This window comes from Labrus bergylta, chromosome 5, assembly GCF_963930695.1.
Source record: "Labrus bergylta chromosome 5, fLabBer1.1, whole genome shotgun sequence".
Lineage (NCBI taxonomy): Eukaryota > Metazoa > Chordata > Actinopteri > Labriformes > Labridae > Labrus > Labrus bergylta.
In genome coordinates this window covers 16,699,308-16,715,139 of record NC_089199.1, presented here as the reverse complement: position 1 = coordinate 16,715,139, position 15,832 = coordinate 16,699,308, and the positions used below count along the sequence as shown (strand labels likewise).

The window sequence follows — 15,832 nt, the reverse complement described above, 5'->3', positions numbered from 1 at the left end:
TGACTGCTGCGTCGCAAATTATATAACAATGTAACCATAGAAACAACTTGATTAAAATGTTTGTAATTATTTTCTTTGTAGAGTACAGCAGGCAACATTAAAATTACAAATAAATTAACATAGAATACAAAATAAGTAATTTACAGACATTGCTGTCAACAGTCCTTTTATCTAAAGCTGGGCTGTTTGAGTAGTATTTAAGCAGTTTAACTGTTTCACTACGTGTATGTTTTGTGATACTCAGGCATGCGTTTAAGATTGTTATGCTGACAACTCTTTATAGATTGCAAGGATTTTTACCTTTTTTTTTTTCAACGACCCCCTCTAGTGGTTGCAGTGCTATGTGATGTCTGTTCTTACATTTAAAATGTTGCAATATGGGGCAATACGTGAACTCTGATGTGAAGAAACATATTAAGAAAAATATATAAATAAGTAGAGTTTCAACAGTTCCCTTAACACTTTCTTGAACAAAACAATTTACAAAGACATATCCTTGTAGTGGAAAAAAACATCTAAACATTTACATTTTCAAGTATGTTAGGCTTGGTTAGGACAAAGTGACAGCAACATTGTCAGTGCTCTTCTCCATGTCACAGTCTTTGTCAGTCGGTGCAGAGACCGGCGTGTCTCTGAGAGAATTAGAGCCACTGCTCGTCTGTCCTAAACCTTTGTTTGGGGGGTCAGCTGTTGACTCAGCCTCAGGTTCTTGCTGCGGGGCCGTGGCTACAAATACAAAAAGGGTGAAAAAAACGAAACGTCACATTATGAAAATGTGAGTAGAAATGTAGCTTCTCATTATTCAGACAGGCAGATATTTGGAGACTTGCAGACAGACATAAGAGTGGCCTTCAGAAAACTATAGTCTTTATTGTGAGTGCCATCATCTTGTGCTGTTACCTGACTGGGTGCAGGACTTCATGTGTTCAGGCCAGTGGGCCTGCTGGCAGGGGTAATCACAGTAGCTGGTGTTCCAGCAGCAGTAGAAGATGGCCTCTTTTCTGCAGTTAGCACACCACTGTTTCTTCTTTGTCTCATCCACTGCTTGCTGCTTCTCTAGCTCCATCTGTTTCTTCACCTCAGTCACCAACCGCTCTCTCTCCTGCTCCAGACTTTGCCTCATCTCAGCCATTGTCAGCTCTTCATTGAGGAACACCAACATGAATAAACAGAAGTAAAACTCATTACACAGTTTGGGGAACAGGGAATACATAGAATTATTTCCTACCAATTAAACACTCACCAAGATTGTGCTTCATTTCGGACAACTCTTGTTGATGAAGCCATTGCAATTTTTCTATTTCGATTCTTAGTCGTCTTATCTGAGTTAAAAAAAACAACAGCCATGTTAGTGTAAGTATTTGGTTACATGCAAAGCTTAAGTTAAGACGTGTACAGAGTTTTTAAAAGGGCTGAAAGAGAAAACTTACCTCAGCTATTGTATTCCCTGAAGTGCTCTTCGAAAGGTCGTTGTATATTTCTGTCATTGTACCTTTTATTGCATCCATTATCTGAAACAGTGGACCACAATAAGAAAGAAATTATCATTCAACTAAAGTACCAGTTGAGTTCTTTATCCTGTATTTTCAGAGTCCCATCTAATGAAGCAGTCAAAAATAAGTTGTTTCAACACTACCAAGAACTGATGTCAACGACAGAGCTGTCTAGTTGAAATTTGTACATCCTCCCCCTACAATTTCTCTGAGGGCTTGTTCTCACTTTTCCAGAGGCTGAGCAGTTAGTCTACTATTTAGTGAAGAACATATAGCAGTGGTTCTCAACTAGCCTAGCTTAAGGACCCACCAACAGCTGAATGAGAAACCGCAACAAAACTCTGAAAATGTTCAACCAATGAGCTTTATTTGATGACAAATAGTGTAGTTTGGACCTCAGGTTGCAGAACACATCTGACAGAACAAAGAGATGGCAGCAAAAACACTTCATTGACTTTTTGACACTTTTTTTTCCATGCACACAATTGTGACCCACTGAAAAGGCTCCGTGACCCACTTTTGGGTTCTGACCAGTTAGGACCACTGATATATAGAATATACTCACTTTATTTGTGTACTTGGCAATGTCTGCAGCCACATCTGCTGAGGCAGTGGGAATATAGAGGTCTGTTGCCACTGGCGTAGATGTAGCAGCTGTGCCTGAACCTGAAGCTGCCATAATGGAAACAGAAGCTGGACTACTGGACACAAGGGTTACAGCCGAGGTGGATGTGCTGATCGGGGGGTCTTTTTGTTGAACAGCTTGAATTAAAACATAAATATAATCAAAAACAGGGACATTTGCGACCGTAATTGACCATTATAATTGCATTCCAACGGTTTAATCTTTAGCTATATTTACCTAAGATATCATAAACATTCAAAATAACACAAGGGAATGAGGACATATACTGGCCAACACACTGAGTATTATTATACTTGCTTACTGATATGATTTCTACCTTTTACGGCCTGTCTGGTCTGATAGCGTGTGCTTTGTGAAGACTGCTGTGTTGAAGATGAGGATACGGCTGTTGAGCTGTTCCCAGCGGCCTGTGTCTGGGTCAGCACTTGAGCCTGGCCTTGCCTGGGAGAGGATGCCTGCATCTGTGTGGCTGCCACCGGTTGCTGGTTCTGTTGCTGACGCTGCACCTTCTGCATGTGCCACTTCTGAGAGGAGGTCTGAAATTTGGCTGTTGTATTCCACACCACAGCTCTCTGCACAACCGGCACTGTCTCTCTGGGCAGCAGAGGGCGCTGTTTCTTCAATGCGGGTGTTGCGGAGGCTGAAGGCGAGGAGGAGGTGGAGGAGGGGGTGTTTGCAGTGGCACTGGACACGGTTGTAAGGCTTGCAGTGGCAGGAGAAGGAGTAGTGAAGGAGACCATAGGGACAGGGATTGCCATAGGGGACTGCGTGGAAGCATTGGAGGCTGTGGAGGGAGCTGCACTGCTTTGAGAAGGGACTGCTGATGGGGTCTGGGCTTTACCTACAAGGGAAGGCAACTTCATTATTTAGCAGAACCGCCATTAAATGTGGCTTATGTTTCCTCATGTGTTAGGTGCTCAAAACTGACATAACACTGAGTCGGATCAGTAGAGAAAAGCACAACACTCACCTTCAAGTTTACTTGCAGATGATTCTTTAGCAATGTTGTTATTTTTCCTGCTCCTCTTCCTGTCCTTGCCTCCCTGGTCCTCTCCAAGGTCTATAACCAGCTCTCTCTCTGAGTCAGAGTCCTCCAAAAGCTGCTTTGTATCTTCTTTCACATGTGCCTTCTCTCTGGGACCAGATAATGTCGGAGCTCCTTTGGTCTTCTCTGAGCAGTCTTTCTCTGAATCTTTGCCTATTTTCACTTTATTTGAAGCATCTTGTGATGTTGCAGAGGTGTTTTCTGCTGAAGACTCCGGAGCCGTAGGAGAATCGGCCTTACCCTCCTTATCTTGGCTCAGGGGATTTTGTTCTTTGACTTTACTTTGTGTGGGCTCCTTCTGTGCTTCTTCACTGGGTTCTGTATCCTGACCATCCTTAGTCCTTTGTTCCTCATCACTGGCATACTCGCTGTCGCTGGAGTCAGACTTGTCTGAGTCTTCTGATTCACTCTGTTCCACACCTTTATACACATCAACAGAGATCTCGTCTATACCTGCAAAACAAGAGAATAGGCGACATATTCTATCGATGTTCAATATGTTCAGCTATAGTGGAACACAATTTTAATTTTTTAATTCTAAAAAGCCACATCACCAAATTAACATCTACTTTTCCTGATGACTATTAAGAATAGAAATACTTTACAAATGACTAATTTTCTATGCAAACCCTACTGACCAAGCTGTGCCTTGCAACTCTCAATCGTTTTGTCCAAGTTCAGCTGGAAACGGCTCTTGATCTGTCTTTTTGGAGACGTGAGGACTGGTTTGGCTTCTTGTTTCTGCTGAACTGTTTCACTTAGCTCCTTCAGGTCCATTTCAGCCTTGCTCCTGTCTGGAAGAACACAAGGTAAAATACATCATACCAGCAGTACCAGCACAGGACAAGGACGTTTATTTCTAGCAGATCATGATCAGTGAACAGTGAACTTTCTTTGCCCACATAGAATGAAAGCTGTTCAATACATTCAAGCTGAGGCAGCATGTTGTCTATTGAATACCATTTTTTACCTAAATTAAGGTTCAGAATGCTGCCAGTCGCTGGTGTTTTCTCCTGCTTGAGGATGCCAGGAGCTGGAGAGTGAAATGGTTTAGGGCTTTCCAAGGAACTGCCTGCAGGACCGGCTCTGGGATTGGCAGGTGATGCTGTTTAGAGATATTTAACGTAAAAATAAATCTCCCCATTTTCCACATAATATAATTGTTGCTTTACTTAAATGTACCTGGTAAAGTACCTGCACAGTCCATGGACTCCTCTCCTGTGATGAACTGGTTGTTTGGAGCCTTTGATTGGGACTTGTCTGCTGACTCCTGTTCCCCATCTGAACCCGTGTGGGCAGAGGAGTTGGTGCTCATGGGAGAACGAGGCATCTCACTGAGAGGAAGCCGCCTGCCTGTGGTGCTCCCTCCCACACCAACCCCAGATAACATGGTCCTGGACAATGCAATCTTCGGCGATGCAGTCATATCAAAACTCAGCTTGATCTTCTCCTGTTTCTCAGGTTTGACAGGTGTTGATGACGGGTTCGAGGGATCCAGCAGCATCTGGAAGTTATTGTCAGGAGTGTAGGGTGTCCTGAAGGAGGCATAGTTAAAGACCCCAAACTTCTTTCTCATGTTTTCCACATAGACCTCCATCTCCTGCATGGCGCTGTTGAAGATGCTTTTGGTCTTCTTCACAGAAAATGGAATCTCTTTTGACATGAGGTAGCAATTGTTTAATGGAACCCAAGCCCTTCAGGAAAAATATACACTTCATAAGAAACCCTTGAAACGTTGCTCCAAGTCAAGAGTAAATAAGGCAAAAAGGGCTGATACCTGTCATGCTGACCAAAAAACCGTGCATCCACCTGTCCATCCTTATCGCGCAGAGCTTTAGCAGGCCAGAATGGAAAGCCTTTCAGTTTAGCCCACACAAGAGGGTGTGGATTACTCTGCAGACAAACAGTAAAACATTCAATCTTTGCATTGGGTACACAATCTAGTGCAATCATCATCAAATTACTCAACTAGCTTACACAAGGCTCACAGAACCAGTTGTCTCTCTTCTGGCAAGCAGACAGGTAACACTCAGGACACACTTCAATCTCGTTCATCTACAATAAATGAAGGTAAAAAAAAAAAGTATATTTCAGTGGTTAATGCAGTGCTTTGAATAAATTAACATTCAGATTTCAGTTTGTATATTAAAATGGCTTTTGACTGAAACCACAAACCCACCTCATGTTCACAGATTTTTACTATCACTTTAGCAGTTGCTGTAAGTTTGTGATTGCCTGGAAAAAGGACACAAACATTTTAAACACACATTAGACTGCAACAAGCTTTCCAAGTGAAACTGTATTCTAATAATAACACACATTGTAATTGTTTAATAATTGAAAACATGAGCAATTTTTAACAAAAAAAACCATGAGGGTAACTAACATTAGACAATCAGAAAGTGACACACAGTCTATCCATTGAATCCATGTTACCAAGATTAATCCGAACAACAAAACATACCTCCATTGTATATAATACAGTTGTGCAAAATCCATTTTGCATCCGCCAAGAACGCCTCTGTGCAGCCATACATTTTCTTTTTAATATTCTATAGTGTAAAAGGAAAAGATGTCTGACTGACAAACTTATTTAAATTCATATTATCAAGGAAATACTTTTTGAATGTGGTTTACCTTCTCTAGCGTGCAAAGATCCATAGGGTGAAAAATGTACTCTGCGTAATCTGGATGTTGTTCGAGAGATACAGGTTTCTGGAAGGGTTCGGTCTGTGTAATTGTGAAGACAGAAAATAAAGTGAAGGTAGATAAACTCTCAGGCCAAAACTTACTCCCCCTCCCCCTCTATCGCACACGAACATGCTACTGACATGCTACTACTAAAAACATTAAAAGCCGCTTCAAACAAAAGGAGGAAAACACATGGAAGAAGAAATCATGATGGGGTCTTGTTAGTGGTGTAATTGATTACCCAATTAAAAGTCTTTCTCTGCGTGGAAGCTGCATGGGGGGAGCGAGATGACAAGCGGGGATGATCCTGAAAGAGAGTGAGAGGGGCAGCTGTATCCTTACCACCAGCTAGCATATTTACCTTCATGGTTTCCAGCCATGATAGGCCCATTATAGAACAATGCTTGTTAGTTCTGTTATTAGAAATCACTTGCACATGCAGATCAATTATAAAATCATGCTGGACTAATATTGGGCAGGTAGAATATCAGGGCGCAGATCTCAACATCTGGCACAACTGATGGGATTATGGTGACCACGATAAAGCTTGTCTTTAGGTTGCAATAGTGTTCTAAAAATTATAATTGGCCCAAACAAGAAGCACATGCCAATATCCAAGTGAAAAGAATTAGACGATACACATCTTTAATTAGACTGAGCCAACAAAATACAACCAGTTTTACAGTATGTAATCCTTGTAAAGACAAAGAACCCAGAATACTTACACCCGGCTGCTTCATCTTCTGAAGGGCAAACTTAAGAAGGTAAGACAGCTGCTCTATAGTTAGCATCATCATGGCTTTGCTTTGTGTCTCTATACACTCAGCGACTGTTATTTTCTGAAAAACATTAAGAGGAACAAAGCTGAAACATCGTTCTCATTCTATTACTGCACAGATTCAGGACTCGCAACAAACTTACTGAGAAGTCCTCAGTAATTAAAAACAAATGACAATCTTTTTTTTCTCTGGTTTTAACACCTGTACGCTTTACACATTCCTTGGTGAGTACCTCACACTCCGGACAGAACCAGTCGCCCTCGGGCTCAGCTGGTAGTTTGAGGCACTTGGCGTGGTACACCCTGGGGCAGAGCTCACAGCAGAGCACCTGGCCCTCGCGGTGGCACAACCAGCAGTAGAAGTCATTCCTGCCGTCCTGCGGTACAACATCAACAGGGTCTGATGTGAGTGCTGGCTGCTTCACATAGTAAAAGGGACCATGTCTTAGTTCTGACTGGAATATGGGCAAAAGAAACACAATGTTTGGGAGGGTCAGAGATTAGAAAAGCCAAGCAGACAAGCATCAACAAAGCGTATATAACAGTTTCAAAAGTCCAAAACATAGGCTGCCCAGATAGACTAGTGTTCCACAGTGATCAATCAACAACTTGAAAGAACACAGTCATCCCCAATGTACAAAAAGGTAAATTGTGTGGGCGGCCTGGATGAAATGGGAAAAAGCTGGCTGGATAAAGTGGCAACTAATCATTTACAAAGACAGACGTAATATGCCATGGTAAGACCCTAGCAACCATTAACCAACTGTTGATTTGTGAACTGCTTTAAGCACAAAAGCTGTACAGTGTGCACATAAAAACAAAAGCTCAAGTTAACCATATGGTTGCCTGACACAACAGAGAAAAGTACTAAAAATGGTGGCAACCAAAGAGCAAATGTTAAAATCGGAAGTCTATGGATAGCATTTCATCAGAACTCAGTTCTCTCGTGTATAAAGCAATAAAGGTGTCAATGCTAGTAACATGTATTAAGATTAAGCTACTTGTCGTATACATAGAATATCAACAATCGTCAACATAATGGACGACAATCTAGAACAAGTCATTTAGAAAGTGGTGACATACACTTATCATAGTGCATCACATATTGGTCCTAAAAAAGTTGAATGATGGGATGTCAATGGAACTGAATAAAATTGGAAATCACAGGATAGCTCATGATGCACTGCAGCAGCCTTCTTTCAAATATTAAAGCCCTGATCTGAACAGAAATCAAACACATAAAAAAACAGCTGGAAATTAACAGTATGCTAAACAGCCATAATCTCACATCTTAAAAAAATCTTAAAAATCTTAAACTCAGTCTCAGTATGGCAACAACCACTGACACTAGATCAGCCTTACCATAAAGTATTGAACAACGTTGCATCACCTAAGCCAGAATCAAACCGGTCAAAGTTATGTGCAGAAGAAGCCCATCTTAGAAGAAAATTAAAGTCTATGCACATTAGGCATTATTTTACAGGGACTTACATTTTATATATATATTTTATACATATTTATGCTGTGTTTTCTATCTGCTCCAATGGAACAGCTCAGCTGTCAAAATTTGGGATTGCACAGTTCAGTATTATGTGTTTCTAGTGAGCAGGGCGTTACATACTCAATGAACCCTAGCTATATAAATAAAGGCCTTTCAATATTGACACTAAATCAATGGCTGACATGTTTTCTCTATAAAAGAAAGCAAACTTTAACTAACCTCTCTGTCGTGTTATCTTTAACAGATCATTATTTTTTTAGCAAATGCTGATTACATAAGCCATCAGAAGTTTCCATTTGAGATAGTGAAATTATGTCCCCACCATGTAACAATCATTTCTGAAAAAAACAAAAACAGACAGTGGTCACTGAAGTTTAAAATGAAAGTCCTTATCTGGCAAGTTTAGCTCAGAAAACACCAGAATAAAGGAACTAAAGGCAAATTAACAGAGAAGCAAAAACGTCTGCTTTTGCATTTGCTTGCAATTGTGTGCTATCGCCAAATAAGTCATTTCCCTCATTGTTTCCCAAAGAAAGCCATTGTTACTGTGGTAAAAACAGGGGGCCAGCAACTTATCTGGGTATTCAAATATTTCTCTCTTTTTTTCTGTAGAGCATTTAAATCTGAGCAGACCAATGCAATGGCACGTGACTGAACAGGTTAGTGAGGGGAGGATGAACAACTAAATAATCCTAGATAACTCATTCTCTCTGCCGGACAGATTACATCAAATAAATAAATAATAATAATAAATAATCAAATAATAATCCATAAATAATAAATGATGGAGGGCAATTCCTTCATGAATTCTTGAGACATTGCATTCATATGAACGGGATGGAAATCATTTTCCCAGACATTACCAAGTTACCATTTTAACACTTGGGTCAAAAGAGGAAATCATTTCAACAATCTATCATGTAAGAAATGTGTCTGAAACTGTGTCACACTTGGTGAAATCCCTTCATTATGGAAGCATGTGCAAAAAAGGAGGAGACTCCCTCCAGGTGTTCCTGAAACATGTTGGTGCAAACAGGAAGGACATGAGGTTACAGTCACCTTTGACTGTAACTTTCAGTTTGGCCTAAATGTTAAACCATTTCTTCCAAGATTACTGAGACATCGCAAGATTGAGAAGCATCCATTCCTAAGTAGAGCTGTAGAGGCTATCAAAGAATAATGCCTGTACTGCTCAGAGTCATAAAGTTATTCAGATATTTGATACATCTTTGTACATTGGTACATCTTTCTCTGATTGACTTACAAATCTGTTTTGATCAATTGGTTTCAGAAACAAAATACATAGCTGGGACCTTGTCAAATTAGGTCAAAACTCAACTTCTATGCTGTTCTCCTGTATTAAATATGAAATGCTAGAAGGCTCTTTTTTATTAAACTACAGACAGAGGGAGAGGAAAACAGTGACTACACGACTGGATGGGTGGATTTGGTAAATAATAGTTAAATTAGGAATGAATGAACATCTATAAAGAATCAATTATTTGTCGACCCTTGGACATGAATATTTGTTTCAAACATGGAAGAAACAAAACCTTAGTCTTTTAGCACGGCAGTGTGTGAGATTCAAAGTTTGTTTCTAATTTATATTATAGATGCTCAATAATATGGAGTTGTATTTCTCTGTAATGTAGCACATTACTCATGAGTTTCTCTTTTGTTCCTGGAACACCATTTTCTGATGCCCCCCTCAAAAATAGACCTTTTTTTAATTACTGAAACATCATGAATGTTCACTGACAACTTAACTTGCAGCATAAACTAAAAAAAATACCAATCAGCTAGGACGATCTTTAGCTTGGGCAGCCATCCTGGTTTTACTGGGTGTATTAGGCAAGTGTTTTTTTGTGTTTTAGGTGATTTGTCATTTTAAAATGTAGGTTAATTAAAATATTAAAATCAGATGTGTACTTTGTTTTGGGCTGATTGATACCTGGTCTTTGCTGTTGCCAAGAGCACCTGGTTTCTTCTTCTTTTTCACTGGGCAGGGGGAGGTTTCAGCAGAGGAGTGGCCATTGGATGAGTGAGAAGGACTCGGTATCTTACGTTTATGGGTCATCCTCTCTGTTGACCCTGTGTCTGAAATGGCAGACAAAGGTCAAGGTTTACACAAGCCAAGAAGGACAAAGTGACTGTCTCTTTAAATCAGGAATTGATACTGATAAAGACTCAATTTCCTCCATTGACACAGTCAGTTGAGGCTAGTAAACATGACAATGTATATACAAATATAACCCATTAAAACAAACACAAAATCAACTTTCACATCCTTGCCTAAATGACATAAAATGCCTGTAGAAAACAAACATTCATCGTTACCTTTGGACCGTGTTGAGATCTCCATTTCTTCTGTTTTAGTCTCAAATTGTCCTTCGTCCTCTGCCACACTGATGAAGAGTCGGGCATCATTAAAGGTTTTATAGACTTTTTATATCTTCTATTTATGCATCAACATTATATACATTTTTGATTACTCTTCAACAGCACTCTTTTCTGAAGTACTCTACAGGTGGGGCTTCTTTGCAGCACAGTGGTCTACTCCCCTCAACCTATTACAGTGCAGATACTTGGGATAATAAAAGGCCTGTGTTGCTAACAGGCCTTCCAATGACATACACATTTACAACTCTAAGCAGATTTTGTGTGCTTCATATTTCATCCGTAAAATCTATTTTAAAACCCATCTTCAAAACATTTCTTCTAGTAAAGATAAACTCTAAAATCTGAGGATCGGGTTAAGATTTGATTTATTTGGTTATATAGTTGCAAATATAGTAAAAAAATGTTTCTGTGTAAAGTCAAGCTTCCAAGACCCAATCATTTAAAGGTTTCTTTCTCTCTGGGTTTGTGAAACACTAGAAAAGCACTAGGCTGTCCTGAGTCCAGCAGCACTGTGCCTCTGACAAAAACAGCATTTGTTTTTCTTCTAAATGTCACATGACCCATATGTGACATCTGAACACCTTTACAAAATAAACCAATGTAGAACTCCACTGCATGTGTTGTTTTTCTTTCTGTCATATGGGCACTATCTAGACTTTAACTTCCAATGAAGAGCTCTCAATTTAAGACTTGATAATACATAACACATAAATAATATCATCCAAACTTCACATTAACACCTAAGGAGACTCATCGTGGCAGTTCTGACACACAACTTTTAAAAAAAGTCATTCAAAAACAAAAATCAACCAATGCTGGTACAAAGACACCTGTGTAGTGCAGTCATCCAATTATGTTGGCACCTTTCTCCCCAGACAACAGGTTTATGAAAGGGATGGATGAAAACAATGAACTGTAGAATCTGAAGTGTGTTGACCTTCAGACATCCACAAGTGAAGTGCATACAATAGACTCTTGTGGTTTTTTTTAAACAACCATGTTCATTGATCAAGTGACCAAACAACAGGCAGCATATCATAAGAGATTGTATAATCACAGCCCCAGCTTTGCTGAGAAACAATTCTTGAAATGCAAGCCACATGCCACCATGAACCACCATCAATTCAAAATCTGCCCAACAGGTTTATCTCAGTATCACAACAACCTGATTCACCTTGGTTTGCAGGCACCCTGTTGTCGATCCTATTATTGTTGACATTATCTCTGACGCCACAGCAGATGCATCGGCCTCTCAGCTCAGATGGCTTCAGTTTTGCTCTTAGATATCAGTTAGAGAATGGCCCCATTTCATGTCATGTGTAAATAATACACAGGCACACACTGAGAACAAAACATACTGCCTGCATCTCAATATTCATGTAAACTATCCCACCCCCACCCCTCCTACTCTTCCTCTATCACTAAAGAATAATGAAATGAGAGGAACACAGCACATCTGCAGAGATAGACAGGAGTGCAGTGAAATGGCTGTGCTGGCCTCCACACCTAACCTGTCTGGACATCCTCAAACAATCTGCACAATCGACATCCTATCCTGTCCAAGGGCAGGAAATACAGCAGCAAAAGACAAATAGAACATGTACAAGGAGGAAAATCAATGCTGCCCATCCTGACAAAAACATTTTTAAATCACAAACACAGAGCACATAATACAGACTATTGTACCCTCCTGATACAACCCTTCCCACACCCATCACTGCCGTAACATCCATGCTTCAATGTAGGAAATCAACAGCATACCTTTCTCCTTTCTCACATACAGATTCTTCAGCCTATTCTTTAATCTTTTCAATTATTGAGGGCGTTGGGGAATGAGGGAAAAGATGGGTCCAGGTTTCCCAGAAGGCCTTCTCTCCCTGCTGCTCTCTCCTGCAATTGTCAATCTTTAACCTCAGCTGCAGCCTGCCGATTGGCTTGAGCACCACACGGAGGTGCCTGATTGGGTGCTCAGCTCGGTGTGCCACACAGGCTCTCTTCTCCCCGCTCTCCTCAGACACAGTGCTGCAATGCAGAGAGGACTGCTCCTCACTGTCGCTAAAAAAAACCCTGAAAACCAAAGTCCTCTTTCCACTTAAACCCATGCAGACATATACTGGCTGTAGGTTTCTCTCAAACATTTAGGATACAGCTCTACAGGCTTGACAAGGGAGAGGATCACATTCTCTTTCTCGCTCTGCTCTCAGCCAGTGTGTGCGTATGGCATCCATTTTGAACTCTCTCTCTCTCTCTCTCTCTCTTTCTCTCTCTCTCTCTCCTTCTCTCCTGACCACTGTGCGCCAGAGCACACACACACACGGCACCAGTCGACTCTGTCGTAAAGGACCACATGCAGCTTATTATCTGGCTCAGCGTGTCGATGTGCAGCATGGGCCTTAATAATGGACACAAAGACAGTGGAGAAAATGTCACAGGCCTCTTGGACAGCAAAGAAGCTATAACCCCCTCCCTCCCTCCCTCTGTCTTTCCAATGCTTCCTTTGCTAAAACCTGTGCATGATCAATTTCCGCCATGAGATCAGACATTTAGCAACAGCAGTCTGAAAACTAAAAACATGGCTACCCAAGCTATACGTTTTCCATCTTCTGTCTGTTTGGAGTTGATTTTTCAAAAGGCATGCAGTTGATTTAATCAGTATACATTTCAAACAAGTAGTACAAACTAATCATGCAAACACATGGGTAAATAAACAATCATACAAAAAGAAACACACCCTGGCTGAAATGTCAAAGCCAACTCTATATCATGTGTATCTGGGAAGGTCAAATGTGGGATGTGGATACTTCAAAGAAAGGGTCAAACTAAATATGTTGGTTGCATCTGTGAAATGCAGGATTAAGTTTGCCTACACCATTCCTCGCACCATTGTGGAATGAAGGGATTAAATGAATTACTAGGCACTATTCACGAAACACAGGGGGTGGGGGGGTGGGGGGGTTGATTTGCTGTTTCTGTGGATGCAGACTGGTCCTGAGCCCTGGTCAAGCAATATTATGTTCACCATTTCAACCAGGCCATAGAGCCCCTGCTAATATGTAAAAAGCACCTTTGTCAGCAGTATGGTCTAAAAATGACAAAATACATCAACTTTACTGTGTACTTCACCTGGATTACATCATATGTTTAAAATTCTAAGATCAATGCTGATAGAAACAATGGAAATAGACACATCACTGAATCAAATGTATCTATTGTATCTGATTCATTTATACAGGAAAGAAAAGCAACACCAACATCATTGAATAAAAACAGAAATGAATCTAACCTGATCCACTTCAAACAGGTTTTCAAGCAACTCAGGAGGAGAAGTGGTTTTATGCAGAGCCTTTTCAGAGGAAGTCCTTCCCTTCTCCTTTCCCTCTCTCTTACATACAAATACTCAGTGTGCTTGGAGCAGAGGGACAGAAAGGGGAAGCTTTCTAAAATGGCTGACACTCAGAAGCAGAGAACAACACTGGGAGGCAGTGTACACCATCAATATAAGGCAATTCCCCCAATCCTGTGATAAATAAGCTGCTATGGCATATTAAGTCCGAAGATAATTGGCATTTCAAAAGATCCTGGTGGAAAGCTTACAGGATAAGGCTTGGTAAAAGCCTGGTCTTTTATTCACCAAGTAAAAAAGGGCATTGTGGTGAGGTACACAGGGTTCTGTGTGAAGTGCAGAAAAATCAGGCAACCAGACTCTTTAACAGTCGGTTTTTCACTGCCATGTTAGTCTGGCAAACAATTAACAACAGTGCCCTGCTGCCTTGCTCTTGCCAGTTTGAGGCCTAAATTAAACTTGCTGTGCTGTCAGTTTACCATCTGTTAATTCCTCTGGGGACTCCACTCTGCACTGTTCCCTGGCTCTCCCATCCTTCCTGCATCCCTCACCAGGCCTGCACTCTTGACAGCATAGGCCTGAGCCTGCCACAAAAACACAGTCCTTTTTGATCTTGACAAAAGAAAACAGGTTAACTCAGTCAGAAGAATACTAGGCATATACAATGACCTTACACTTGACCTTTGGTCTCCTCAATCTGTTGCACTGTGCCATGCTATGCTTTCCTTAAAGGCTCCACTCATATGCTGTGGGGTGACAAACTGTCTTCCCCCTCCCCCAGACTATATGACAAACCTATATTATTACTCAGACACAGATCACACAGTGGCTGGTGCCTTATCAACAGAGTAGTACATGTGAAAGAATGAAAATAAGGCTTACCTCTGTGGATGCATGGCTAAAAACTCTGTGTGATATGTCAATGCTTATTAAAACATGGAGGACAGCCCTGTCAGCCCTCACCCTGCTCAGAGCACAGCCACGGCTCTCCAAGCTGTCCGACTCTCTGCTCTGGTGGATATAAGGCACTCTGAGACTGGCCAAGCACGCAGGCAAAATGTAAGGCTGCTGCTGATTGGCTAGTGCATTTCCTGGCTGCTTGTCTTTTGTTTAGCACAGGCAAGCTGAAACGCTGTACTCAGAGCAATAAGAGCTAGGCCCAAAACCAAAAACTAGCAACTGCTTTCCTTTCACCTACAGAGAGGGCTACATTCAGCTATTTCGTTTTAGTAACTTGCCATAAGGTTGGACATTGGTCTCACTGTGAAGAGCTGTAAGCAGATATGTACATAAAGAACAGGCCTGTCACTGTATTCTAAAGGAGGAATCTGTGTCACATGTTCCCACCCTCAAGATAAACCAACCATCATGGGAGAAATAGAAATGGCTGCTATATAAACAAAAGCAATAGCTAAACTGCACGACTGAACTGAACTCAATGACAATGCTATTATGCAGACTGTAGTGCTGTAATGTACCAGCAGTTTGTGATTCAGCCTGATACTGACCAATGAACTGGTTTGATCCCATGTTACAACATGGTTCCAGACGGGCAAAGACTTTACTGTTTAAGAGACAATGACTTTCCGTTTCTGTTTCCTCATTCAACCTCAGAGCACATTACAACAAAATGAACACAAGATAATCAACAACCTACAAGAAAATATGGTACCCCCTAAAAGCAGAAATACCGTATTCTGATATTAGTAGCTTCTTTTCTCTTACTTTGACAAGTCATGTCAGCTTATACTAACAATGGTGATACTATGTTACCACAGTTTAGGTCTCGAATTTTATTTATTTCTATATTAACAGGGTTGTATAAATAACTTGTGACTTGTAGATACGTTGCATTTTTATGCATTGTGTGCGTAGCCTTCACACACAAAATATATAAAAGCAATGAGTACATTATTGCATACAGTAGACATAAAA

The 15,832-nt window shown here is 40.8% G+C and overlaps 1 protein-coding gene across 7 annotated transcripts; it reads right to left on the bottom strand.

Annotated features, from left to right (window-relative positions):
- Positions 1-47: 47 nt before the first annotated feature.
- zmynd8 (zinc finger, MYND-type containing 8) lies at positions 48-14,898 on the bottom strand. 7 transcript variants are annotated; one of them, XM_020633808.3, is made up of 22 exons: positions 14,780-14,873; positions 14,377-14,481; positions 10,492-10,559; positions 10,106-10,251; positions 6,887-7,108; positions 6,601-6,714; positions 6,117-6,182; positions 5,822-5,914; positions 5,649-5,736; positions 5,364-5,419; positions 5,162-5,239; positions 4,962-5,077; positions 4,379-4,878; positions 4,155-4,289; positions 3,823-3,978; positions 3,110-3,637; positions 2,456-2,980; positions 2,059-2,255; positions 1,431-1,511; positions 1,244-1,322; positions 901-1,140; positions 48-726 (listed from the first exon to the last, which is right to left on the bottom strand). In XM_020633808.3, the coding sequence occupies exons 2-22, from the start codon at positions 14,439-14,441 to the stop codon at positions 551-553; spliced, it is 3,729 nt and encodes a 1,242-aa protein (XP_020489464.2). In that variant the 5' UTR covers positions 14,442-14,481; positions 14,780-14,873; the 3' UTR covers positions 48-550. The 7 variants fall into 7 exon arrangements, with proteins under 7 accessions (XP_020489464.2, XP_020489465.2, XP_020489466.2 ...); XM_020633809.3 differs by lacking the exon at positions 14,377-14,481 and having other exon boundaries at positions 14,780-14,898; XM_020633810.3 differs by lacking the exon at positions 6,117-6,182 and having other exon boundaries at positions 14,780-14,872.
- Positions 14,899-15,832: the final 934 nt, after the last annotated feature.